Source organism: Taudactylus pleione, unplaced genomic scaffold (genome assembly GCF_031769625.1).
Source record: "Taudactylus pleione unplaced genomic scaffold, aTauple2 ptg000479l, whole genome shotgun sequence".
Taxonomy (NCBI): Eukaryota; Metazoa; Chordata; class Amphibia; order Anura; family Myobatrachidae; genus Taudactylus; species Taudactylus pleione.
The window spans coordinates 5488138-5513024 of NW_028284881.1; the positions used below are offsets into that span (position 1 = coordinate 5488138).

Consider the following 24887-nt stretch of genomic DNA (forward strand, 5'->3'; position numbering starts at 1 on the left):
TCCTGTGCTACTGAGTTTCATGGAAAGGTCATTCCCTAAGACCACCCCAGTTTATTGTGCCTAGCAGGCCTGCCTCCCTCCTAACTGTGTCTCAGTGTCTGTGCAACGTTGCTTTCAGGTCTTTTCTTGGACTCCTGCCAGATCCACGCTGTGCCTGTGGATTGCTGTGGACTTCCAGATGAACTTCTGATGTCAGTCACCCGTTGCACTGCAGGGCCCAGCATTCCTATTGTCTAAGTATTGCTTATTGCTCCATCACTGCAGTTTCACCATTTTGCTGCACTATTTACTTTTCCTGTTGTCTTTCCGTTCCTGTGGATATTGAACTCATCCTTGTTACAGTTGTCAACTGCACCGTTAGTGTCATCTCTGCATCACGGGGCTTAAGCCCGCTCCGAACTCTAGCCACACTACAGGGCCCAACCCTGCTACAATCTTCTCCGCATCACGGGGCTCAACCCTGCTACAATCTTCTCCGCATCATGGGGCTCAACCCCGCTACAATCTTCTCCGCGTCCCGGGGCTCAACCCCGCTATTTTTCTGGCCATCCCGGGGCTCAACCCCGCTACAATTTTCTCCGTGTCCCGGGGCTCAACCTCGCTACAATCTTCTCCGCATCACAGGGCTCAACCACGCTACAATCCTCTCTGCATCACGGGGCTCAACCCCGCTCTGAACTCTAGCCACGCCACAGGGCTCAACCCTGTCCTGGAATCTCGTCTGACAGGGCTTAACACTGCTCCGACTTCACTACTCCACAAGGCTCAAGTTTGCATCATATCTCACTGCACCGCAGGGCTCGGTCCTGTCCCGGAACTATATTATTCTACAGGGCCCGCTCTGCTCCGGATTTCCATTACTACAGGGTTCTACCCTGGCAAAGGTCCTTAATGTCATCCTGAGGCGTTAGCCTCATTCTGGACTCGGGGTTCCCTACCACGTTAGTTCTTATATGCTAAAGACTGCTTATATATATTTGGGGATTCTCTCCTATACATATTATTGCATATGTGAACCTCTGTGCTGTTTGAGACTTTATTTGAGACCTTACTGTTTATAATTCTTATGTGAATAAATTCTATTTTACTTTTATCCTGTGCTACTGAGTTTCATGGAAAGGTCATTCCTAAGACCACCCCAGTTTATTGTGCCTAGTAGGCCTGCCTCCCTCCAGGAGTCTCAAGGGTCGGCAGCCGTGACACCAGACTTGAATCCGATTGAACATCTCTGGAGAGATCTGAAAATGGCTGTGCATCGACGCTTCCCATCCAACCTGATGGAGCTTGAGAGGTGCTGCAAAAAGGAATGGGGAAAAATGCCCAAAGATAGGTGTGCCAAGGCTGTAATTGCTGCCAAAGGTGCATCAACAAAGTATTGAGCAAAGGCTGTGAATACTTATGTACATGAGATTTCTTATTTATTTTTTTTATTACATTTGCAAAAATCTAAAAAAAACTTTTTACACGTTGTCATTATGGGGTATTGTGTGTAGAATTTTGAGGACAAAAATGAATTTATTCCATTATGGAATAAGGCTGTAACATAACAAAATGTGGAAAAAGAGAAGCGCTGTGAATACTTTCCGGATGCACTGTATATATAATTGTTTCACTACTGTCCAGCTCTGCAGAGTAGTATGGCACCCTATACGTACTTGTTTACTAAGGATCCCATAATATTGCTGGATTTAGATCCTGTAGCATAGAACCATAATTTAGAATATAGCATCATTAAATGTAAAGTAGGTTCCCTAAAGGGGAGCTTAACGTTTAGAAGTTTAGGTTTGCATTGTTAATTAAATCATTAATACTTTGCAGTGTATGAACTCTGCCAGAGCCAAGTTACCCATTAGGCGGCCTAGGGTTGCCACCTTATCCCTTTAAAAAGGGACACACAGGAATTACACAGCTTGTGTCTGGCTGACTTCAAGTCTCCATTTCACCTGGTTTTGATCATCTACAGAACCTGTGTAGTTCACATGTCCCTTATTAAAGGGATGATCTGGCAATCCTACCTAGGTACCGCCCTTTGGACTATGGATCATAGATCTGTGCCTGTCCCATTTGGGATGCCAGCGGTCGGGATCCCAACAGCAGTCAGAAATCCAGCTCCAGAATCCCGACCGCTGACATCCCACACAGAAAGTATTAGGGTTAGGTTTAGGGTACTTACATACATGCGTCAGTATTCTGACCACCGGGATCCCGTACTTAACCCGTCCCATCCTTTCCTTCAGCACTGGTCTGCATGTTGCATGAACACAGGATAAGGTATTTATCTGGGGTGGTTGTGTTGTTATTTGGGGGGAGATGTGGGGTATATTAATGTTATCTGAGAAAGCTGGAGTACTGGTATATTATGTGGAGTGTAGGGTTACATATATACACTCAGTACTTGGGAGTTGTTCCTGTTGGACTATAATGCAGCTCTGCACCTTGTCAGTGCTTATATTCTAGGATCACACAATGCAGAGTAGTAGTAGTTAAGACTCCACATTAATTCTCATCTCTGGACAATGTTTATTGGTAAATTACATTCATTTATATGTTGCCAAATAAACTTCAGCAGAAAACTATGCATTCAGATATTTTTTTTTTTAACTGAATAAAAATAATTTTCAAGCCACAGGTTTCAAAACTGCAGCTACAGCTTTGGCAAAATATGAGGTGACAAAATTAAATGCGCATGCATATAGTAGCAAAAATAATTTTATTACAATATTAAATGCACTTGAGCCTTCATTTCTGTAACATAGGATCATTGGATGGTGACTACAAAATTGCTGCAAATGTTCTCATCATGGGTTTGCTCCTCCCACTTCATTACAGAAAAGATTGGATGAAGGAAGGAAGCCTGCTCTGTTCTCCCGAGAGAATGGCCAGAATTACAGGAGTCTCCCGGACATTCCAGGAGATCAGGCAAATATGATCAAATATAGCACAAACAATGATATTATGCTGGAGTTTTTCCTACCCTGGTCTCTTGGTGAATGTTTATTACACAATTAGTAACAATGAGGTCACAAAGCTAACTGAATATAAACATCTGAAAATGCAACATACTGTAAATCTAGATGCTGAATTAGGCAAGTAAAAGACTTCTACGATTACACAATGTACCTACTTTCCCAGATCTGAAGTAGGTTCAAACATACTGATCATATGTTGTAGCAGTGGTTCCCAAACTGGTTGCTATGGCACCCTGGGGAGCCTCAGGTTGGTGGTCTAGGACCAAATCAAATTATTTTTGATCAGTGCGATTGGCAGCCACCAGCTCTGGTTTTGCCTATCAAAAAATATGTGTACAAACAGAAGCCCAACCCTGTCCGCCACCACAAAACTGAACTGTAGGATGACAGATAAGCACAATTTAATTACTTTAATAATTTTTCAAAATCTTTCAAAAATACATTTTTGGCCTAGGGGTGCCGTGAAAAAAACCCGCTGATGCTCTAGGGAGCCGTGATTCAAGACAGTTTAGCAACCACTGTGTTAGTGTTTCCAAATTCTGCTTTTCCCGTTCTATCGAAAATGAGTTTGTTATATGCACATATATCTTAGAATGCTTAGCAGCTCATAGTTCCCATATGTACCATATTACTGTGCATTTGGGCAAGAGATGTTAAACACAAAAAATCTGACAATTTAAGAAGCCAAATAATTTAAATGAAAAAATCAAACAACACTATCAAAAAGAATTGTAGCCATAACTTCTGGCACAGAACTTGTATATGTAATGAAACATTGTTAGTTCTTTCCTTCTCTTCAGCTGCAGTACAGCATAGAGTATTCTGTGCATATCAGCTCATTCAGGAAACACATTGTGGAGGCTGAAGTTTACCACAATACTAGATTGTCATCCCACAGGACCATCTCCAGTCCCCTCATACACCTATATCCACATGGCACAGCACTCTCAGGGCAAAAAAACATATAATAAATATTCACATTGACATTTACAGTCAGCATGAAAACTAAATTCTCTGTATAGAATAATCTTTCACACATATGACGGAGGGCATCACCATCACTGCTCATCTGCTCGGTCCTGGAAGAATTCATCAAAATTCTGGGAGATGTCCTCTTCATTTTCCTGTAACAAACATTTTTTTTATTATCATTATTAATACAGTCAGGGGCAAATGCACAACATAAAATGTGAAAGCATGCCTTATAAAGAAGGTGGATTGCCACATACATTAGTGGTTTACATTGTTTCATAGAAAGCATGTGCCACCAAAGATACCAATGCCAAAGTGTGCACGATCCTGTACCACCTCTTAAAAATACAGTGACAGGCATTAGGAAACCTGTTCAAAGGAAAAAAAGCAACCCATTTCTACAGGTGCCCATCCACTAGACAATTTATGTGAGCGATTGAACGATAATGATATAGTTCATAAATAGTTTATAAAACTGTCTAAAACGACCAGTGATGCGCATGCCCGCTGGTCGTTTAGACATTATTATCGTGCAAACATGCTGGACAATCTGACGATAACGTCAGGTTCAGCATGTTGCCAGATAATTGATGAGCCTGCATTGCTTGTTCAGTGTAGGCTTATCACAGACTGACAAACGACTGCACGATTACAATGTTGTAATCGTGCAGTCGTTTTCATGTCTGCTAGTGATTACACACTAGTGCTTAATGTGGGTTAATTTGGTGTTAAAACCTTCATAATGGAATTTTCACACAATAAAGTGGTGTGAAGTGGTTAAAAGCCTCATAAGATCATAATGGGGATGCTCAAGTAGACTATAATTCTTTTATATGTGCGAATATATGCGACATTTGCATCCATAATTGTATCATCTCCTGAGTGTAATTATTTTCAGTTGTCTGGCTACAGTGGTATTTTTTTGGTAATGTTATCTTTATCCACAGTTCTGATATACATAGTTTAGGTTTGGAATTTTTAAACCCATGAACTCACCTTTGGTTCTTTGAACTCCAGGTCTTCCCCATACTGGATGGAAAAATCTATATGCTGGAGTACAATGTTTATACATTCTTCATCTGAGCGGTCAAAAGGCAAGAACCGGACCATGCTGTAATCATCAATCTAAAACATCCAACAGAAACATGAGGAGTCTTTATATAGTAATAATGGATAAACTACATGTGAGATTTTTATGAGTGCTTCATTGCTAAACACTGATCTTCCGTATTGGATAGCCTTATTTTCAGGTGTGGTATACGAGTTTAACAATCATAATGTCAACATTCAGCATGTCAACTAGAGAATGTCAATATGGTCTTGGTAGTCGACACTGAATGTGGAAACGGTCCTAAAAGTCAACATTTGACATATCAACACTGACACAAAGTTGACCATAACGATGGGAAAGACTGACCTGATTGTAAAATTGGTGTGTTCGTCTTGGGACTAAGAGGTTATGTTCGGTCAGGACCGTGGAGTCATATTGCTGGTTTGCTTGTGTGGAGACTGTCTTGGAAATCATACTTTGTCAAATCTTAGATTGATTTTATTATTCTGTATACCCACTTATGCCAGCTGGGGCAATCAGACTGTGGCTGGTGACACTGTCAGGACCCTACTTTCTTTTGGAAGCCATGGAGAAGTCATAGAAAGTGCACCTCCAGCAAGCAGCAACATTTCCAAGTGTGGAGTTTGTTACCATTGAATTTAGGCACTAGTTGAAGACTAGCATCAATGGGTTCTATGGATGGGTAGTTATCAGGGACTGCCATCCAGCAACTGTACATGTGGAAATCGAGGAATTGCTGAGGATTTAGAGGTAATGGTCATGGTGACTAATATTACTATACAGTAAATAGCCTAGGTATCTTGTCAAGTATTACGGTCCTGAGTGTTTAGTGCAATAAAGCAGATTTATGCATTCATCTACCCAGTTGCCTGAGTGATCAGAGAACCCTTTATCACATATACGTGTAAAATAGGTCTAATATAAAATAATAATAATAATAAAACAATACTTCAACAACTCACCACTCCACAAATGGCTTTTGTCAACTTCTTGAACTTTTTACTTCTTAGCCTGCTGGATGAATCCTCAATCATAGAATACATATCTGGGTCTAAAAATCTATCAGAAAACAAAGCAGAATAGGATGAAAAGAAAAATGTTCTTAAATATGTACCATGTACACAATGGGGCAGATTGAATTAGCCGTGGGTTGTGCCAAGCGGTCTCTTATACTGGGTAAAGTGCCCAGAGCTATTTAATTAGAGACGTTCAACCTGCAAGAAGCCACGTGGCAGAAGTTAAGGTTGATTTCTGCTCGCATGTCCCTAATTGAAGAGCACCGGGCACTTTACCAGAGAGAAGACATCATGCGACACAACCCGCTGCTACTTGAATATGCCCCAATAAGTGATACCGTTTTGCAACTCACCTTTCAATTTCTTTTTTAGCTTTCTTGTTCAATAAATCCATCTTGGTCATGATGTTGCACTGCGGTATCTCTAAAGAAATCATAGCACTCAGAGCAGCCATGACACCAGAGATAAACTGAAGAAGAAGCAGACACCGATTAGTGTCAATAAATGGTAGAGGGCGCTATCAAACACTCACAAGCAAACAACATAATATTAATCATTTGGGTCTATGGGTATTCTTTATTTTAAAAAGTGTATGTCAGCTACATGGCTCATTTTTGACCTACTATTTAATGGACAAAGCACAGGTTTCCTCAATTAACCTTTTTAAAATACAATATTGTAGAGAACCTTAAAAGGAAGTTGTATTTTTGGAATGAATACAAGCTTAAAAAGGAAAAATCATTGTCCTGACCAATATGACCCTAGGGAACTGCTCACTAAAACCCAAACGGATCCCAACATCTATATAACTAGGCTTACCATATCATCCCTTTAATTCGGGACACATGAAATACACAGATTCTGCGGCTGAATAAAACCAGGTGAAATGGAGACTTGAAGTCAGCCAGCCACAGAACCTGTGACATTCATGTGCCCCAAAATAAAGGGATGATATGGCAAGCCTATATAGAACAATTATTTCAGGACAGCACAGACGGTGTAATGGTTAGCATTACTGCCTCACAGCACTGAGGTCATGGGTTCGATTGCCACTATGGCCCTAACTGTGGTGAGTTTGTATATTCTCCCTGTGCTTGCGTGGGTTTCCTCCGGGTACTCCGGTTTCCTCCCACACTCCAAAGCGCTGCGGAACATGTGTGCGCTATATAAATAACTGGTAATAATAATAATTATTTCAGATGAGCCTGTTAATGTGCTTATGAGAGGGAGGAACAGGTCTGATAATTTTGCCACCTGGCTTATGAGAGCAAAGGATATGTCTTACACACAATTTGCAACAGAGGATACAACGAACATTTGTGTAAGTATCTAGCGCCAGAACCACAGAGTCGGTAATATACATGCGTATGTGGCAGTTCCAAATTATCCCATTTAAGAGGAGGTAAAGCAGCATACCCAGTCATTTGTTCAGTTATACCTGACAGTTTCCTCTTAGTGGGGATCCTGAAATTGCATGTTGAAACAATATTTGAAGGACTCCTGTTTCTGTAGTGTAGGAATAGTTATATTTCTCCAGCTTGCCATTGACAAATATCTATGGGAGGGTGTGTAAGCAGGAGGATCAACCAGAAGCTGAAATGTCCAATTGTGTCTGCTTAATATTCACACAGCCACCACTCCCCTCCACAGCCCACAGCTGTCTAAGCCCTGGGGGAAAATCTGCCTGGAGCAGCCCCCAGGGGCACCGATGATGGTAGTGCAGCTTTACACAAACTTTATAAAAATAAAACAAATATCTTATATGGCTTTCCCCTTATTACCATATTTTTTTCAAACAGATGCACTCATTGTAAATTTCTTGAATGTAATTATTATTTATTACCAGTTATTTATATAGCACACACTTACTGACTGTAGTGTGACTGCAGGAAATGGTGACATTACCTCAAGTAAAAGTGCTGAACTGAAGAAAGGAATGAGACCAACTATCACAGTAGCTTTTCTGTACAGAAATAGGGCACTGTGCCTGGATTTTTTTAATATAAAAGATGTATTCAATGTACAATTTGCCTGGCTTCAATACCCACCTTGAAAGATTCCACCATAAACTGAGAATCAACCAGGAAGACCCCACAGACTCTGAACTCCCACTGCTGAAGCTGCTCCACCAGGTACTTCATAACCGGCAGGTGAGTGTATAGTTCAATTTGACCTACACTAGGTAAATTCAAGCAATTTGTTCAGCAAGTTTGTACTAGTACCATTGTATAGTAAAGCTGGAATACTTTGTTTTGTTATTATATATCATTTGAGTCCTGCATTATAGATAAAGAAATAGCAACACAAAGATCCACTCTGGGACATACTAGATGAGAAAAATCAGGGGAGATCCTACAGCCAAACAGTGCGTCTAGGGAGCACCAGGAGAAAACTTATCAGTAACCCATAGCATATATTGGCAACGAGTGAATTAAAAGCTTGGCCAATATACTATCTAACATATTTAGTGACCCCAACAGTGGCTATAAAAATAATTTTAATTAATCATTTTAAAAATCACACAAACTGTCCATAGTTGATACAAATGAAAGGTTGAAACCAAGTTATGGTATTTGGGAGAAGAAGCAGTCTACGGTTATGGAGGTCAGAAATATTCAGACCAAGGGCGTAACTACCATGGATGCAGCTGCAATGGGGTCCTCAGCTGAGTGGAGGTCCCAGATTTCTATGTGAGTTTTTGTGCCATGGGTCAGTACGTGAAGCCCTTACAAATTTTGCTATGAGGTCCAAAAATGAATAGTTACACCCCTGATTCAGGCACTTTCACCTAATCAATCACCATCAGTATACACTTCAGAATCAGAAACATTATACACTTCAAGGGCTCTAACATTCGAAAGAGCCACACATCTTCTGGTGAATCCCAGTAATATATTCCAATAATAGATTAAAACCATGAAATGCATTCCAAAACCCCCACACGGTACTCACTGGGAGCACCAGTTACCACCCACTACTAATGCTGGGCATACACTATACAATTATCTGTCCGATCTGGCTGGTTGGAATGAAATTCTATATGGGAGCAAATTACAAATCGCTTATATGGTTTTAAACACTGGAAAACAGACAAAAACGATTGTTCAAATTGATTACATTTGTTTTATTTAACCAATTTGGCTGAAAGTCCATTTTTGCCTGTTTTCCAGTGTTTGTGAACAAATGCTCGATTGTCATTTGCTCCCATACATTACCAGGTTTTCATTCCAACCAGTCAGATTGGACAGATAATTGGATAGTGTATGCCCAGCATAAGTAATAATTAATGTCCACATCTTGACTCCACCCTGCTTAGAGAGTGCTCAGACATTGTCAGTCAGTCAGGAATAATGGTCGTGGCCTTTCAGGTGGGTGTGCTTTCTCCAACTCGAATGAGCAGATGACAGTCCCCTCAAAACCCAAGATTACACTCAGTCATGTCACCTAATGTGACGCCAACACATAATGGGCTATTTCACCCTGATTATGGGCTTGTTTTATCCCACAGGTAAATGCTGCACTAGTAATTGCAAAGAGAGAAAGACAAATGTAAAATTACATTTTCCTCCTACCGGCATATTATTAATTTTTACATAAAGATATTTATCAGAGTGATGATATTGTACTATTTGAGAGAATGTCTTTCACAGTGCTGGCATACTTTAAAACTTGTTTATATGCTGGCATAATGAAAAGCTACTTTCATAGTAGATATTCAAAATCATCATACTCACCCGGGCAATCAAACAGTATGTAATCATCCTCTGTGTGACCCAGGCAGCTCTCCAGCCAATCAAAGTTATTGGCAAAATATTCCATGCAATACACAAGGCCTCCATTAGGTCCGAATCGCAGGGAGCTGTCTTCCATCACGTCATTTACTTCAATCAGCTCCCGGATATCTAAACAGGATAACAACGGAAGAGGAAATTACCAACTGTCCTGACTATGAATGCAGCAATTCCTTATATCAATGACCCCTCTTACATTATGTAATGGTGCATTATCTGTAGTTTATTTGAATAAAAAAAAAAAATCAAAGAGTACACCCTCATCAGCTGTGCAAGAGTCTATTGTTCTAGATTTGTCAGTTGATTGGTTGGAATGAAAATCTGGTAAGGTATGAAAGCAAATGACAATCAGCAATTTGCACCCAAACGCCGGACAATGGACAAAAACTGTTGTTTGAACAAATTGTTTAGATCAAACATTTAACAAACTTGTCTGAAGGACCATTTTCTTCTGTTTTCTGGCATTTAGGAGCAAATTGCTGATCATCAGTTACTCCCATACGTTACCAGATATTCATTCCAACCAATCAACTAGTTGGATGGTTGGACAGAAAATCTTTACATGTGTACCCAGCTTAACAGGTACTTTAAGATGTCTGCGACTGAGCATATTATGTAAAAAAAAAATGTTTTGTATAAAGTTATTCCACAAATGGAAGATATGCTAATAGAAGATTACGTCAATTGACCTCAAACCATGGAAAAAAAAAACCATGGCATAAATAGAATGGATACGCTGTTTGGTAATCATCTATGTCAAAACTCCATAAAAGGAAGTTGTCTGTTAAGGGTTTTTTATTTGTTTCAACTCATGGATGTCTACATGGAACAAAAACTACCCTAAAGAAAACATTTAGGTGAGAAATTCATTTGGAGACAAGGGTTTGTTTCAGGGTGTATTTATGTCTAAAAACAACGTATCCAATTTGGGATCTTATTTTATTTCTCCATGGTTCACTACAGATCTCAGTGATCCCTGAAGACAAGGGCATGCTGGGACATGTAATTGCCGAACTGGCAGCATACCCTGGCAGTTGAGCAATTATAAGTCCCAGGCTCCCAGCATGCTGGGAGCTCTATTGCTCCAGGGAAAGAACTTTTTTTTTAATTTATTTATGCCTATAAGTCACATCATTTGAAGCAGTCCTGATTCCTCTACGCAAAGGTTCCCAAACGCGGTCCTCGATGCTCCCCAACAGTTCAGGTTTTAGAGATATCCATGGTTGAGCACAGGTGGTTAAATAAAATTGACTGAGGTACTAATTAAGGCACCTGTACTCAACCATGGATATCACTGAAACCTGAACTGTTAGGGAGCCTTGAGGACTGCGTTTGGGAACCTCTGCCCTAGAGAGTACAGATACCTGCTGACCAGACTAGAGCTGGTTTTCACTTTGTCAAGAGGACCACATGTCGTTGTTTTTTCTACTGTAGTGTACCAGACTTGTTTGGCACAGTCTAGTGCAAGCATCTGCAGTTTCAGGGGGACCCTACACTCCTTGTCACTCTGATTATACTGGTACCAACCTAGGCTAGCAGAACTAATGCTAATTCCACTTCTTTAAGAAGGGGGAGGGGGTGTTTGCACACAGTGTTACTTTTTGCTTTCTCTACATGGCTGGGACACCTTTACTGTACTCAGGCTACACCAGTCTTCACCTCTCATCCCTCATATTTCCCTGTGTGGCATACAGAGATGTGACAATTTTTACTTTGCATATGCAGATTAAAGAAGTATATTTTGCATATCCATGTTGGAACTTATATCCAACTCTCCATGAGCCCCAGAAACTCACTTGCAACAAATAAATGTAATAAATATTAATTTACCGGCCATGACTGGATAATCAAAATATTCTGCTGCAGGGTCCAGGTTCACTACTTGCACCGACCTATTCAGAGCCTCACAGTGCTGTACCATTGTAGAACAGTATGTGCTCTGAAACAAAACAAGCAAATCACCTGTCAGAGTGTAAGACGGGGCAGTAACAAAGCAGTAAGGTGGTACAGACAATACAGGTTCTGGGCTGAGATTATAGACACACACAAATACAATCAGCTAGGATGGCGCCTGTTACTTTAACGTCACACGTTTGTGTTACAATGTAGATACCAGCTTTTCAGCACTGAATCCTCAGGCTAAAGCGAATGATTACATTGTCCAACAGAAAGGGCATGCTGGGGCCTGTAGTCCCACAGATCTGCCCCCTCCTGATGCTACGCTCACCTTTCCACTGCCCGCCGGCCCCATGACAAGCTGCGCATAGCGAGGCATCCTGCCACCAACCCGGTGCTATGAGTGCGAGACAGCGCTCCTCCAAGTGTCTATCATCACACGCGTGCACAACTTCCGGGATAACACGGAAGCCGCATCAGAGACCCTGTGGCGCACCCGGGGAGGGGAGCTGGCAGCAGCTGCTGAACATACGCGCAGGGGACGAAGGTGGACATGGATAGAGTGCGCATGCGCGGTGGGTGACAGGTCTCTGTTGTGCTTCTTGCTGCTGCTTGCAGAGACTCTCGACTAGTCCCCTGGTGGTGTAGCAGTATCCAAGGCGATACATCTCATGTCACACTCAGCAGCTGTGGGGCACACTTGACATGAGACCATAAAGATAAGCACTCCGTACAACAGACGCAAATGCATGTATAAAAGAAGCTCCCCACATCTCATGCTACACTACAGGATAACGACAGTGAGGTGAGCCAGTTGCTTGTCCTACTTCCAGGTACACACGAACTATCCATTTTTCTAATTTTACCTAATAGTTGGATGTTAGCTAATGAAAATTCTATCAATATGCATTCAATTAAGCTACGTAGTAGTGTGATGTCATTTTTGTTCTGTAATTGTTTGTGAAATTGAACATAAACTATATTTGTGGTATATATTTCCAGTTTAATCTATTTGTTCTGTGCTTTATCAGCTCTTAAACGGGATAGCTAGATAAAAGTACTACTGATCCAAGGTGAGCATCACAAAACAATGTACATTTTGTTTTCAATAATGGAGAAAAAATGTGAATCTAAAACACAGGTTCTCAAACTTGGCCTTCAGGACCACAAACAGTGCATGTTTCTTCTTCAGGGTCCATAGTCTCCACAGGGAGACCTTGAGGTTTAGGTGATGACAAGGACATTCGGGCACCACGCAGTAAAAATTTTACTCCCAGGATGCACTGGGCCTCTCACTATACCCCACCCCCGAGCCAGAAGCACCTCAGTTTCGTTTGGTGCCCAGCCGAAGTCGGGTCACTGTAACGCAGGTGGGGCTGTTTACAGCCCCAGAAGAATGTAAATTTATTTTCAAGTTTATCTTCAGAGCGGACAGCGTCGGACAGTCCAGTGGACGTTCACGCTGCCGCTACATCACTCCGCCGGCACCGAGCCGCCAGTACTGATCTGGGGTTGACCCTGGGGTCTGTGCTAGCCAGACCTCGAGGGACTCCCAGGACTGCGGGCGGATGTACGGGGAGCAGGTATAAAGCGGATCACTGCTTGCGGTGATCCGCTTGCAGCAGTCCTTTTACTCCGGGTCTCAGGGGACGGACCGGAGCTGACGACAGTGGAGCCAGGCACAGACAACCTGCACTTCCACTAGACCACCACAGGGACTTATACTGGCTCGCATACCAGCATCCCGTGGGTTAATTGCCGGTCAGGGAAGGCAGCTTTCCCTGTTCACAGCAGCTCCTCCCCTCTGCTCAGCGCGCCTTTCCACTATGCTATCAGAAGCTGCATCATGCTCTCACTGACTGAATCAAACAGCAGTAAAGCACAAACACTCAGGGACTCAGGCTACACAGTGGTAATCCATTAGCTATGATTCCTGCAATGCTGTGAGCAGTCCCCATCCCTCCCTTGTGTTCCCTTTTGTGATCTGATCTTTGTGAGCCTGAAAAAGTAAATTTTTAATGACATCCATAGGGTTTTACCTGGCTGACCCGGGTTCAGTGTGAACAGGGCCAACACGGGAATAACCCTGGTCGAAGGTGCAGTGTGAAAGGGGTCTGACCCGGGTCGCAGCTGGGTTGGACCCGTGTTCAAAATCCCGGGTCAAAGCCGAGTTTGCAATGTGATACCCCTTTTCCACCAAAATTACGGGTCTGACCCAGAGTTGAAACAGGGTTCCTATCCGGATCAGACCCGGAATTTAGCCACACCGCAGTCGGGTCTGCATAGACCCGGCTTTTCCGGCGTGAAAGTAGACGCTTGGAGATGATGTCATCTCCAAGCGCCACTGAAGCCGGACCAATCGGCCAGCATGCAGCTCACTCCAGGTCATCAAGACCCGGAGTGCGTCGTACACACAGCAGGGTTTCACGGGCTATGCCCGTGTTAAACCCTGCTATTTACCTGGGTTGGATTGCCGGGTCACTCGACCCGGCGATCCAACCCTCACCCCTTTTACACCAAGGAGCTGCCTCATTTCTATGACCCCTTTAGTGTCTATAATTAACTATATACATTATGTATGTATATTTACTACACGGTGATTATGGTATTTGGTAGAAATGTATCAATCTTCTTTGCAATATCTATCTAATCTGATAATCTATCACATAGTATGGCAAAATAAAACATATCACATTACAAAGAAAAAAGATCAGCTCTGAGCAATTAATTGCAGGATTTTCTGTAATTTTAACACCCATGACTGTTAAATAATCTGGGTCACAGTAATGCCACTGCTTTTGTAAACCTCTGTCGACATTCCTCTTCTGTTCTCTAAATATTGTTTTCAATGACCTATTGCAGGGGTGGGGAACCTTTTTTCTGCCGAGGGCCATTTTGATATATGCAACATTATTCGTGGGCCCGATGCAGGCCACGCCTCCTCCGTGTGACATCACACAGGGGCGGGGCCACAATTGCTGGTGATTGCAGCAATGCCCAGCGCATCCTGAGGATGCTTCGGGTAGCTGTAAGGGCAGCGCTGTGATCGTCTTAAGCGCCCTAAGGATGCTCCAGACGGCACTGCTGCATTATTATTATCATTTATTTATATGGCGCCACAAGTGTTCCGCAGCGCCTTACAAAGTACACAAACAAGTTGTAGACAAGCGACTTACAGAACAATACAATACAGGACCAGGACATATATAATATATATTGCTACATTAGCGACCATAACGCCCAGATAAGCAACAGAGCATAAGCAGCCAAGTGTTAGGTGCCCTAGTGGTGAGTAAGAAGTAGATGAAACTAAAGTAGGGAGAAGCACAAGAGGGTAGAAAGCCCTGCTCGTAATGCATAGATTCTGGCTGCAGGGTGCCATTCTAGGTACCCTGCTAGCCAGATGAGGTTAGCAGAAAAAACTCACAGGGCCAGACCAAAAGATTCCGAGGGCCTTATACGGAGGTTCCCCATCCCTGACCTATTGGATCAACATCTACATTGTAATACTCAGACCACATAAGTACTTTCACAAATGTTTTATTGTTTATTTTGTACCAAATTCATTTGAAACTATTTATTTGCTCCTTTCTTTCATATACTTACAATGGAGGGTTAAACCTAAATCTTTGAGGATTTCATTATTTCTCTTGATTTTAGTTGTTATTTTATTGGATTTAGTAGTAAACTTGGAAATTGATTGAAACCATCCTGAATGAATAACATAAACATGTTTCTAACATACCTATTTTTTGTGTAAATGTCTGCAATATACCATATAATGTTTGTGTAACAACTGATGAAACATTCTGGTCTTTTTTCAGGAGTACTCGGTAATATGAATGATTGTACAACAAAACATGTGGTAAGAAGGCGAGGGACATCCCAAAGCCTTCCCATGACTTCGCAAGTCCAAACAATACACATTCCCAGGTCTATGAAAAATGCAGCATTTCTTAAGGTAGAATTTTTATTATTTGCTACAATTAAAAAAACCAAAAACTGATGGGTGACATCTGTCACTACAACGGTTGCTAAATTACAATGCCTGCGATGTTCCATTACCAAGACACATCCTAGTAATAGTTCATGTTTTTTTTATATGTTTAAGCAACTACCTTCCACACAACCTAAATATGATGAAATTAAATGTATACACTTGTACACTACCCAAATTATATGACATAAGTGTAAAAAGAAAACAGGTCTGCTTATATACTGCAGGGTTACGTTGCATGTGAACACTGGTTTTATCATTTAGGGGACAAAGGGTTTATCTGAAAAAAATGAATGCAGTTCTGTTTGTAGAATAGCACAATGCACAATATAGTAACATTTTGCAGAAATGGTACAAATGTAGTCTCCTGGGCTTATCATCTTTATTAATGACAATGTTTCCCATATAGAGGCCGGTGCAAAGTTTAACGCAAGTTGCGTATATTTGTAATCGTAAAATGCTCTATGAAGAATACATTTTTGCTACCCATTGGTTTACGTCCAACTATGCATGAGGCCCATAGATGTTATTTGTGCACTAGAGTGGAGGGGGGCGAGGGAGAGGGAGATTGCAAATTTCCTGTAGCACCATAGCTCAAGAGAGCGCTATAGGATTGAGAACTGGTGACTGAGGCCATGAGTACACTGAACTCACTGTCTTGTTCTGTGAACCACATTGAGATGACATGTACTTTGTGATATGGTCTGTTATCCTACTAGAAGTAGCCATCAGAACAGGGGTGGCCAACACGCGGCTCTTGAGCCGCATGAGGCTCTATTGAGCTTGTAATGCGGCTCGTGGCTCGGCAGATCCCCTTTAGTACTCAGAACGCTGGTCTCTAAAGCTATCAGAGACTAAAGAAGCATCTTCAGAGGCTAGCGTTCCCAGTAATGCAGTGCGTGGGTGACGGGGATGCAGTCGGGAAGCCGACGGTCTAAATGCCGACCGTTGGCATCCCGACTGTCTAATCCCGGCAAGTGTTTGATGACCGGCATCGAAATCCCGACGCCTGTCATTAGACCTACGCCGGGAGCCCAACACCTGGCTTACCGATCGAAGGTAAGCCAGGCGCGGACAGCCGCGGGGGAAGGGGAGGGTTAGGTTAGGGGCTCCCCGGGGGTCTTGGGGTTTGCACCCTCTGGGAGGTTAGGGTTAGGCTAGGGGAAGGGGGGGGTTAGGATTAGGCACCCCCCCGGGAGACTTAGGGTTAGGCTACGGGGAAGGGGGGTTAGGTTTAGGCATTTGGGGAGGTTAGGGTTAGGCACCCCTAAGGGAAGGTTAGGTTAAATAGAAAATATAGTTACCTGTCGGGATCTACACTGCCGGCTTCCGCTGTTAAGATTTGAACCGCGGTCATGTGGTAAATCATACTGATCCCGGGTGACAGATCCAGCAGGCGGCGGAAGCAGCAGCAGCAGCGACGGCTGGACTCTGGAGCCCTGAGCGGTGCCAGCATGAAGGTATGTTTCTTCATAGGGGTGTGGGCGGGGAGGGGGAGCTAATGCTGTGGGCACTTAGGGGGAACGACTACAGGGAGCATTGCAGGAGGGGTACAGCTACAGGGGACATTGCGGAAGGGGCGCAACTACTGGGGGGCATTGCATAATGGGCACAGCTACAGGGGGCATTGCATAAGGACCACATCTAATGGGGGCATTGCTTAATGAGCACAGCTACAGGGGGCATTGCAGAAGGGGCACAACTACAGAGGGCATTGCTTAATGGGCACAGCTACAGGGGGAATTGCAGAAAGGGGCACAACTACTGAAGGCATTACATAATGGGCACAACTACAGAGGGCATTGCAGAAGGGGCACAGCTACAAGGGGCATTGCTTAATGGGCACAACTACAGGAGGGCACTGCATATGGGGCATTGCTTAATGGGCACAAATACAGGGGGTATAGCATATTGGGTACTGGCATTTTCAATGTATTTTATGTAGATCTGGCTTGTTTCTGTATTTTATGTGAACGTGACTATTTCAATATTTTCTATATTGCTCTGGCTTTTTCTTTCACTTCAACAATGAAAAATGTATATTGGGAAGATTATGTAAAACGTGTATTTTCAATGTGCTGGGCTCTCCCCCAGCGTGACTAAAAACGGGTCATGCTCCTGCAAATGTCATACCAAAGGCATGCGCACAAAAATGGGGAGTAGCCTTGTGACAGCTAGGCCACACCCCATTTTTGCTCGCGCACAATAGGCACACACATGCTATCCGCCCTTTCGCTTGACTACATATATTTTTTGGCTCTTTGCCTCTGACTGGTTGGCCACCCCTGCATTAGAACATGGTTAGACTGTGGCCATATAGGGATGCACATAGGGCCTGATTCAAAGCCGCTCGCTATTTGCGAGCGCACGTTCTGAATCAGGGCGGGGGAGTATATATTTTTTTCTTTCCTGTCCGCTCGCTAAGCTGTGGGTGCCCACCCACAGCTAGTGCGAGCGGGCAGGAGATGGTCGCTTGGATTCATATCTTACGTCAAATTCTGACCCTATCATCTGCATCTTGCATAAGAAATCAAGATTCATCAAACCGGCCAAGCTTTTCAATCTTTATCTCTCCAGCTTTGGAGAGCCTGTACCCACTGTATCTTCAGTTTCCTGGCTTAGCTGACAGGAGTAGAACCTAATGTGGTCTTCTGCTACGATAAAGCATCCACATCAAGGATTGACGTGCTGTGCCTTCAGAGAAGCGCATCAACTCTTGTAATTCATGGTAATTTGAGATACTGTCACATTCATGTCAACTTCAAGCAGTTCTGACCATTCTCCTCTGACCTCTCGTATTAATAAATAATTTTGTGTCCACCCATTTTCCATGGGGAACGAGGCCAGGATCTGCGTCGGTGGATGCAGATTTTCTAGCCTCGCAAGCTGCCAGTAACCAGCCAGGCTGAGTAAGTTTCAGCTTACGCAGCCTGGCCATAGGAGCAACCGTGATCCGAGGCAGCACCTATGGACGCTGCATCAGATCGCAGATGCAGCAAGGTGTCTATTTGATACAGGCATCTTCTGCTGCATTTGCATTTGACACGCCACATCTCTCTGGTTTCATTACGGTTTGTTTGTACAATCGAACGATGACCACACACATACAGGGCAGCGGAGGTCATCTTTCAAATCCATTGACTAGTGTGCATAACAAATATATAATTGATTTCAATCAGATTTAGGGCTGAATTAAATGAGAAGCGAAAAGTCACGACCTGCGAAATGCATTCGCCACTGCAATCTTTTCGCCTCATTTGCCTGTTTATACGTGAAGTTATTACGTACTTCACTATGTGCGTACACGCTTTTAGCCCTATTCAATTCCAAAACAGGCGAAACGCAGTTGTGCGAATGGTGAAACTAGCGAAAAGGGTAGCTAATTTTGGGGAAATCCATCTGTACCCCATTAAAATCCTAACTGACCCAGGAAATTAATATAGAAGTGTATTAATAGCCATAATAAAAGTATTTTGGGTTCTTAAACTCCAAGGGCTGTTATATGCATATTTATAAAAGTGTGGAAAAATAATAGCTGTAGTTAAATTGGGGGTACAATTAAAGGGGTACTAGTATACTTTTGGGGCGATATAGTGCATTATTAAAAGCTTTAAAAAAAAACACCTGCTGCAGCCGCCTGCAATCCTAAATACACCTGTCCCATCCATACAGCACTCCAAAATACCTGACCCAGTACACTTATACCCATTTTCCAATACTTTTTAAATTTCACCCCAATGATGACATGACTTTTTTAGGGGGAATTAAGTTTTTTTTGCCTAGTCATTAGGAGGAGGGGGGGGGAGGTCCAAGGGGTTCAGGACCACATTTTGCACAACTTGTCTCCTGCCTCTGGGTGGAGAACTTTTACGCCTGTTTTTGCCTGTGGACTTTTCGCACATGTGAAAACGTCCTGCAATTGAATAGGGCGATACGCGAGAATATGGCGAAAACATCGCATAGGAAACAATTTTCGCTGATCGTGGCTTTTCGCCTCTAATTGAATTCTACCCTTAGTGGGCCTATTTTCCTAACCATTATTGCTGCCAATTTTCCAGCGATGTTGGCCACATTTAGAAATTTTTTTTTACAAATAGCTGAAACTAGCTGCTTTCAAATCTTTGTGCACTTTTTGTAATTTTTATACTGTTCTCATAGACAACTTGTATTTCAGCATCCAGATCTTACTATGGGCCAGAAACGGTATTTGTGCAGCATTGCCAAAATCTACAGCACCAGCAACATGAGAGCCTTGGCTGACAGTCACCTGCATTCACAGATAAGATGTGGTATGGACTGGCTCACACGTACATTTTATTTATGCTGTAAAGCTTATAGAATTGTAAGTGTAACATGTTATTTTGCCAAACTCATGCTAGATTATTTATCATTACTTGGGCCATGCTATGTACAATGCTATACAGTCGCTTCTCTAAGACCCTCATGAAGTGGACTTTTTGCCAGGACTTCTGGTACACAATGTAAAAAATAATAATAAATCCACAATATAGTATCAGTTGACTCTGCTTTCAGTGGCAGATTCAGAGTTGCATACAAGTTGGACACAATTGTACATGCATTGTGTGCGAGGGATAAATGCGGATATTTGCCCATATGCAGAGTTGTGCATGTCTATGTGATCGCACCACATGCTTGGTTTCATAGTCATCATGCTTATTAGTGTGCATCTTGCAAAAGATCCTTGATGCAATAGATATCTATCTGAAATTAGATCTCTGTGTATGCACAAATTAGCATAGCTCTCAATTCCGGTGACACATCCTCACTAAATTTAAGGTGGGTACACATTAGACGACATGTCGCCCGATCCGTCGGATCAGGCTGACATAAGAACTCATTCAGACCCGCTCGCAAGCGGGTCGATGGTGGGGCACTGCGCAAGCGCCGCGTTGATCGACAGCTCGCCCCGTGTTGTAGGCGTGGTGAGTGGGTGGCCAGACAAACGGAGGCGTTCCTGCGTTCCTGAAGGAACGCCTGCCGTTTCTAGGCGGCCCTACTGACCTCACCAGTGAAGTCAGTAGGGAGCATCCTGCTCTGTTAGAGCAGGAAGCTGCCTGGGGCTTGTGGTAGACAAGCCCCGACCTCAAGGGTCTCGTCGCAAGCCCCGATGGTCGAGACCATCGCGACCATCACCTAGTCACTCGCTAAAGCTGTGGGTGGTGACCCACAGCTTAGTGAGCGGCCAGGAGACCGCCTTTCAAAAGAAAAGTGGCCGCTCTCATTCAAAGCGAGCGCTCGCATTTTGCGAGCGGCTCTGAATGAGGTCCATAGTGTGTACCCAGCTTTAGCCTTCGTGTGAACACCTCATTATTACCCAGTTATACCCTTGCCACAGATGGAGATGCGACTGAATTGCCTATAGATGCATACATTTCTCTTTGGAGCATGCACACTGTGAACATAAAATGGAATTAACTGTAACTCTGCAACATTATTATTATTATTATTATCATTTATTTATATGGCGCCGCAAGTGTTCCGCAGCGCCTTACAAAGTACATAGACAAAAAAGTAACCATTGACTTACAATACATTACAATACAGGACATGTATAAACATTGCTATATTAGCAACCTTAACGCCCGTATAAGCAGCCAAGTGTTAGTTGCCCTAGTGGGGAGTAAGAGATAAATTAAATTACAGTAGGGAGAAGCACAAGAGGGTAGAGCATCCCTTAAGTGTGAGTTTTTGACATGTAAGCAATGGTAAAATGAACAATGCTATTCCTAGCTCAGCAAGGACCACCACTGTTGACATTTCTACTCCCCATGTACCTGCTGAATTAAAACAGCATTGTTGGGAAAATAAAGAACTTCCAAATATTAAAAAGCTACTATGAATATAATGTTTATTTCTGCACTTTAGCTATTAAACTGATCCCATTCACTCTCCCAGTTGTTTTTATTTATGTTCGTTTTGATTTTTTTAAGGTAATAAAAAAACACATTTTAAGTCTTCATCATCAGGAAAAATAAAGCCTGAAATAAAGGAACATTGTAGAAGGTAAGACCCTAAATATGCAAAATATGAAGATTTTAATGCAGTGGAGCCTAGACAACTGAAGTCTGAAACAGGTTTTTTACCAGGGCTGTTTCGGTGGCAAAACATACACAAATGTTTTCTGCTTAAAATGGCTGGATCTGTGTATGAGCACGAGGACAACAGAAAAGGTTGCGGCTAGATCCCCTTCAGCTACAGGACCCTGATGTCATCAGTTACTAGCCACGTGGATATAGAGTGGGAATAGTAACCTGTGGCGTGTAAAGCGAGCCCCCGTGCACAAAGCGTGGTGAGTGAAGCGAGCCCACAAGGGTACAAGTTTCTACTATCGGTGGCCAGATACTACAGTTGGGACAAAGTAACAACACGGTCAGGACATGGAACCACACTTCCTCCCTCACTCGACATCACGTTCGGGTCCTTTAGCTGAAGGGGAAATAGGATGAACCCAACAGAAAACTGTAATGTCCATGATTATGGCTTCTTATTGGTTCTTGCAGCTACACATATCATTTTTTTCCGGGGCAGTGAGACAAATGGCTCAGGAAAAAAACAGCTGAATGTAGCAGCCACTAGGGCACCAATGGACTTTGTCCTAGATACGGTGATGGCCACCAACATCCATATTAGATGTAAATGCAAAAGTGGGGGATTTATAGCCATAGTAGGGTTACCGATATAATGAACTTCATACCACTATCAAACATAGAAATGGATATTTTTTACATAGGATACAAGTAACAAATGTAAATATTTATATTTTTGTGACAAACAATATAAACTGTCATTTATAAAATTACATCCACTTATTTGGAAGTTTGGAATACTAAGGACTTATTTAGGATTTATGTAATAAGGACAGACTTCAGAAAAACATGGAGAGAATAGAAGAGTATTACACTGTTTGTACACTGAGTGGCCAAATTATTATGACCACCCCGTTAGCATTTTGTTGGGCCGCCTTTTGCCCTTAATACGGCTCAAATTCTTCTAGACATGAATTCTATTAACTTTCGGTATGTTTTGTGGGGAATATTAGGCCAAATGCAATGAACTGCATCTCCATAATGTTGCCTCCGCCAGCCTGAAGAGTCGTGACAGTGCAAGAAGGATCTATGCCTTCATGATCTTGTCTCCATATCCTCACCCTTTGCATGGTGTAAATTAAAATGTGATTTGTCAGACTACACAACCCTTTTCCATTCATTTACTGTAAATTCCTGTGTTCCTAAGCAAACTATAGGCGTTTACCCTGTTTGCAACAGATAGCAATGGCATACGGAGAGGCCTTCTGCTTCTGTAGCCCATACAGTGTAATGTGCAGTGTACTGTTCGTTGAGAGGCCATCTGACTTGGTCCCTTACTTCATATTATCCCCAATTTGATGCACTGTTGCCCATCTGTGGGACTGAACAAGCCTGCCCAACCCCCGCTCCGTTTGAGCATCCAGTAGACATTTACGACTACAGGCCTTTTGCTCAGACCCAGTTTTCTGTCAGCTAGTCCCCTCTGTGTGCACTAATAACTGCCCCCCTCTAACAATTCACCAGTGCAGCTGTTTGCTAATGCTCGCACCGCTGCTGTAAGCGCCAACAATCATTCCACGTTCAAGTCTCTCAAATTGTGTAATTTACCAATTATTTCATGAGAGATACACTTCATTAGTCTATGCATACCCTTACCCTTCTTATACAGATTCAGACATCCTATGTTAGTCTGATGGTCCTAATAATTTGGCCACTCCGTGTACATGTTTTGGTTGTTTGCACAGATTATAATATATATGCACTTATATATGCACTTTTTCCTATTATAATTTTGAAATTGGTATTGTTTACTAGGTCACAATTAGACTGTCTTTGTAAATCCAGCAGTAAAACGTGCAGTATTGAAAAAGAAGAAGGGAAGCCAAGCTTGGAAGGTGATGAAAGTACATCCAATTAAACTGACTTTTCTACATGCACTGTTATTACTCTATCAGTTACTTTTACACAGACTCAAAAAACAGCTTAGATTTAAAAAAAAATAAAAGTATTTTAAACCAATTTGGTGCTTTGCTGACGTCACTACTCATAGTTTGTATTTTATTTTAGGTTCTCCATCCACATTGTGGGCAGAACCTACTACTGAAGGTGCAAGAACCATAGAAGAAGCGATGAGTGAGCAAATGAAGTCTCTTACACTAAAGGATCCTGTGACTAGTGAAAGCTCTGCATATACTAAAGCATGATTAGACAATATTTGTAAATCTAAAATATAATCCAAGTTCCATCATTTTTATCATTCTGTTTTGGCTGAAGGCAAATCAAGCAGCCACTCCCTAGAAAATGTATATTTGTGGTCCAAATGTGGTTATTAGAGATCAGCAAATATCAGTGAATTATCATTAAATCATCAAACACACCTAAATGGTTTATAATGCAGCTCCTCCTCTTCCTCTATGTCTCTGAGTGACTTCCTAAATTATTTCTGAAAAATACATAACATATGGTACAGCATGGTGCTATATACACATATTGAGGTGGCTGAGTGGAGAGAACATGTGTCCTAAACTGGGAGTTGATAAGAGTATATTATACCCATATGATAATGACTAGAGAAGGTACAGATAGATATACAGCCTGTTGCCTTGCAAAGCTTAGTCACCAAGGCTTGAGCCCTCTTTGCCCAAGAAGTTGAGTTGGCTCTTAGTATTTTTGGAACATTATGCCCATTTCCTTGTATGCCTGTATGATTACTTCTATAACACTGTAGAACAAATTTATACTTTTAATTTGTTTCCTTTCTAAAAATAGTCATACATTTCTAAACTGAGGTCAAGAAAAATGAAAATGATTTCAGAATGTTTTTACTAGCTCTATTTTTTGAGCTACACTACTTGCACTATACTGTATGTACATTAGTAATGTAGTCATAGTGAAAAGCTATTTTAAAATAATCTGATATTTTCTTGATAGAAAATAAATAACAGTTGTTTTAATTCAATCAATCACAAATAAGAACACAAAACGAAACAACATACAGCATACGAAAGTATTATCTAACATAGTGGCCTATTCATGGGGGTGCTTTCTCTTTGCTTGTCGCTTGTACTCCTCTTCTGGGGCATCTCTTGTCACTGTACAACAGTAGTGATTCACCTGCCCTGATATC

General features: G+C 42.3%; 2 protein-coding genes across 3 annotated transcripts; one reads left to right on the forward strand and one right to left on the reverse strand.

The window, feature by feature from the left end:
* Window positions 1-2693: 2693 nt before the first annotated feature.
* Window positions 2694-12231, reverse strand: GPN3 (GPN-loop GTPase 3). Its single transcript, XM_088449200.1, has 8 exons — window positions 12048-12231; window positions 11651-11759; window positions 9764-9931; window positions 8078-8202; window positions 6383-6498; window positions 5976-6072; window positions 4938-5066; window positions 2694-4093 (listed from the first exon to the last, which is right to left on the reverse strand). Exons 1-8 carry the CDS (start codon window positions 12093-12095, stop codon window positions 4028-4030), a joined length of 858 nt encoding a protein of 285 aa, XP_088305326.1. The 5' UTR covers window positions 12096-12231; the 3' UTR covers window positions 2694-4027.
* FAM216A (family with sequence similarity 216 member A) lies at window positions 12203-24175 on the forward strand. Of its 2 annotated transcripts, none has more exons than XM_088449201.1 (6): window positions 12203-12549; window positions 15541-15677; window positions 19888-20002; window positions 21665-21737; window positions 23576-23655; window positions 23828-24175. In XM_088449201.1, the coding sequence occupies exons 2-6, from the start codon at window positions 15555-15557 to the stop codon at window positions 23962-23964; spliced, it is 528 nt and encodes a 175-aa protein (XP_088305327.1). In that variant the 5' UTR covers window positions 12203-12549; window positions 15541-15554; the 3' UTR covers window positions 23965-24175. The 2 variants fall into 2 exon arrangements, with proteins under 2 accessions (XP_088305327.1, XP_088305328.1); XM_088449202.1 differs by having other exon boundaries at window positions 12203-12521; window positions 23828-24174.
* Window positions 24176-24887: the final 712 nt, after the last annotated feature.

Excerpts from the sequence above, each read along its gene's own strand:
- FAM216A (XM_088449201.1), top strand. The coding sequence starts at position 15,555 with ATGAATGATTGTACAACAAAACATGTGGTAAGAAGGCGAGGGACATCC. Across the intron at positions 15,678-19,887 it reads AAAATGCAGCATTTCTTAAG|CATCCAGATCTTACTATGGG; the intron begins GTAGAATTTTTA and ends CTTGTATTTCAG. Across the intron at positions 23,656-23,827 it reads AGGGAAGCCAAGCTTGGAAG|GTTCTCCATCCACATTGTGG; the intron begins GTGATGAAAGTA and ends ATTTTATTTTAG.
- GPN3 (XM_088449200.1), bottom strand. The coding sequence starts at position 12,095 with ATGCCTCGCTATGCGCAGCTTGTCATGGGGCCGGCGGGCAGTGGAAAG. Across the intron at positions 11,760-12,047 it reads GGCCGGCGGGCAGTGGAAAG|AGCACATACTGTTCTACAAT; the intron begins GTGAGCGTAGCA and ends GTTTTGTTTCAG. Across the intron at positions 6,499-8,077 it reads TTATGGTGGAATCTTTCAAG|TTTATCTCTGGTGTCATGGC; the intron begins GTGGGTATTGAA and ends CTTCTTCTTCAG.